The 666-nt window shown below is 49.5% G+C and overlaps 1 protein-coding gene across 1 annotated transcript; it reads left to right on the plus strand.

Annotated features, from left to right (window-relative positions):
• Positions 1 to 3: 3 nt before the first annotated feature.
• Positions 4 to 351, plus strand: BJ212DRAFT_1292200 (uncharacterized protein; the record flags this gene model as incomplete). Its single annotated transcript, XM_041332136.1, has 1 exon — positions 4 to 351. A coding segment is annotated over one exon (348 nt), but the record flags the coding sequence as incomplete, so codon positions are not given.
• Positions 352 to 666: the final 315 nt, after the last annotated feature.

A 666-nucleotide genomic window follows, 5' to 3' on the forward strand; every position in this document is an offset into this window, starting at 1 on the left:
CAATCGTTTATTTCCACTTTGTACGCTCGATCTCTCACTTTATTTACTCCTTCATCTCTGTATCGAAAACCTAGCTCCGCATTCCTTCCGCACCAAGTCCTCATCACACTCGTCGCATCCAGTATCAAGATAGATTGCCTAAGCGTTGGTCGTGAGATGACAGAGGACTGGCTATCAAAACGCGGTCAATATGACTTCGTACCTTCTACGGGTGAACCATATCATAGAGTCCTAGAACTTTATTGCTTGCATGTCTTACCTCGTTTGGGCGAGTGGGAGTACGTCAAAGAATTTCTGTCCTACGAGAATGAACTCTCGTCTGACGAAAAACGCGTGAGTTTAATTTCATGATCCTTGTATCGCACTGAACACAATATTGTCAGGAACTTCATCTGGCCCTCGAGGCTCAGCATGCTCACGCGTTAGAGAGTACAAGGCGGGAGACGTCAAAACCCGAGACTCCTCCGTCTCCTACACCAATACCTCCACTCCGCTCTCTATCCCCAGCCTCTTCTTCCTCTTCTCTATCCACTACATCTACCCGCACCGCCATGCCAGCATCCCCTCTTCCAAAACTTACCCGCCAACAATCCGCGTCCTCCACATCAGCAGTCTCAGACTCCACCGTAACCAGATCCCCTCGCCACCGCCACAACCAAAGCATGC

The sequence above is a fragment of the Suillus subaureus genome (assembly GCF_016647635.1).
Source record: "Suillus subaureus strain MN1 chromosome Unknown BJ212scaffold_401, whole genome shotgun sequence".
NCBI classification, from domain to species: Eukaryota; Fungi; Basidiomycota; class Agaricomycetes; order Boletales; family Suillaceae; genus Suillus; species Suillus subaureus.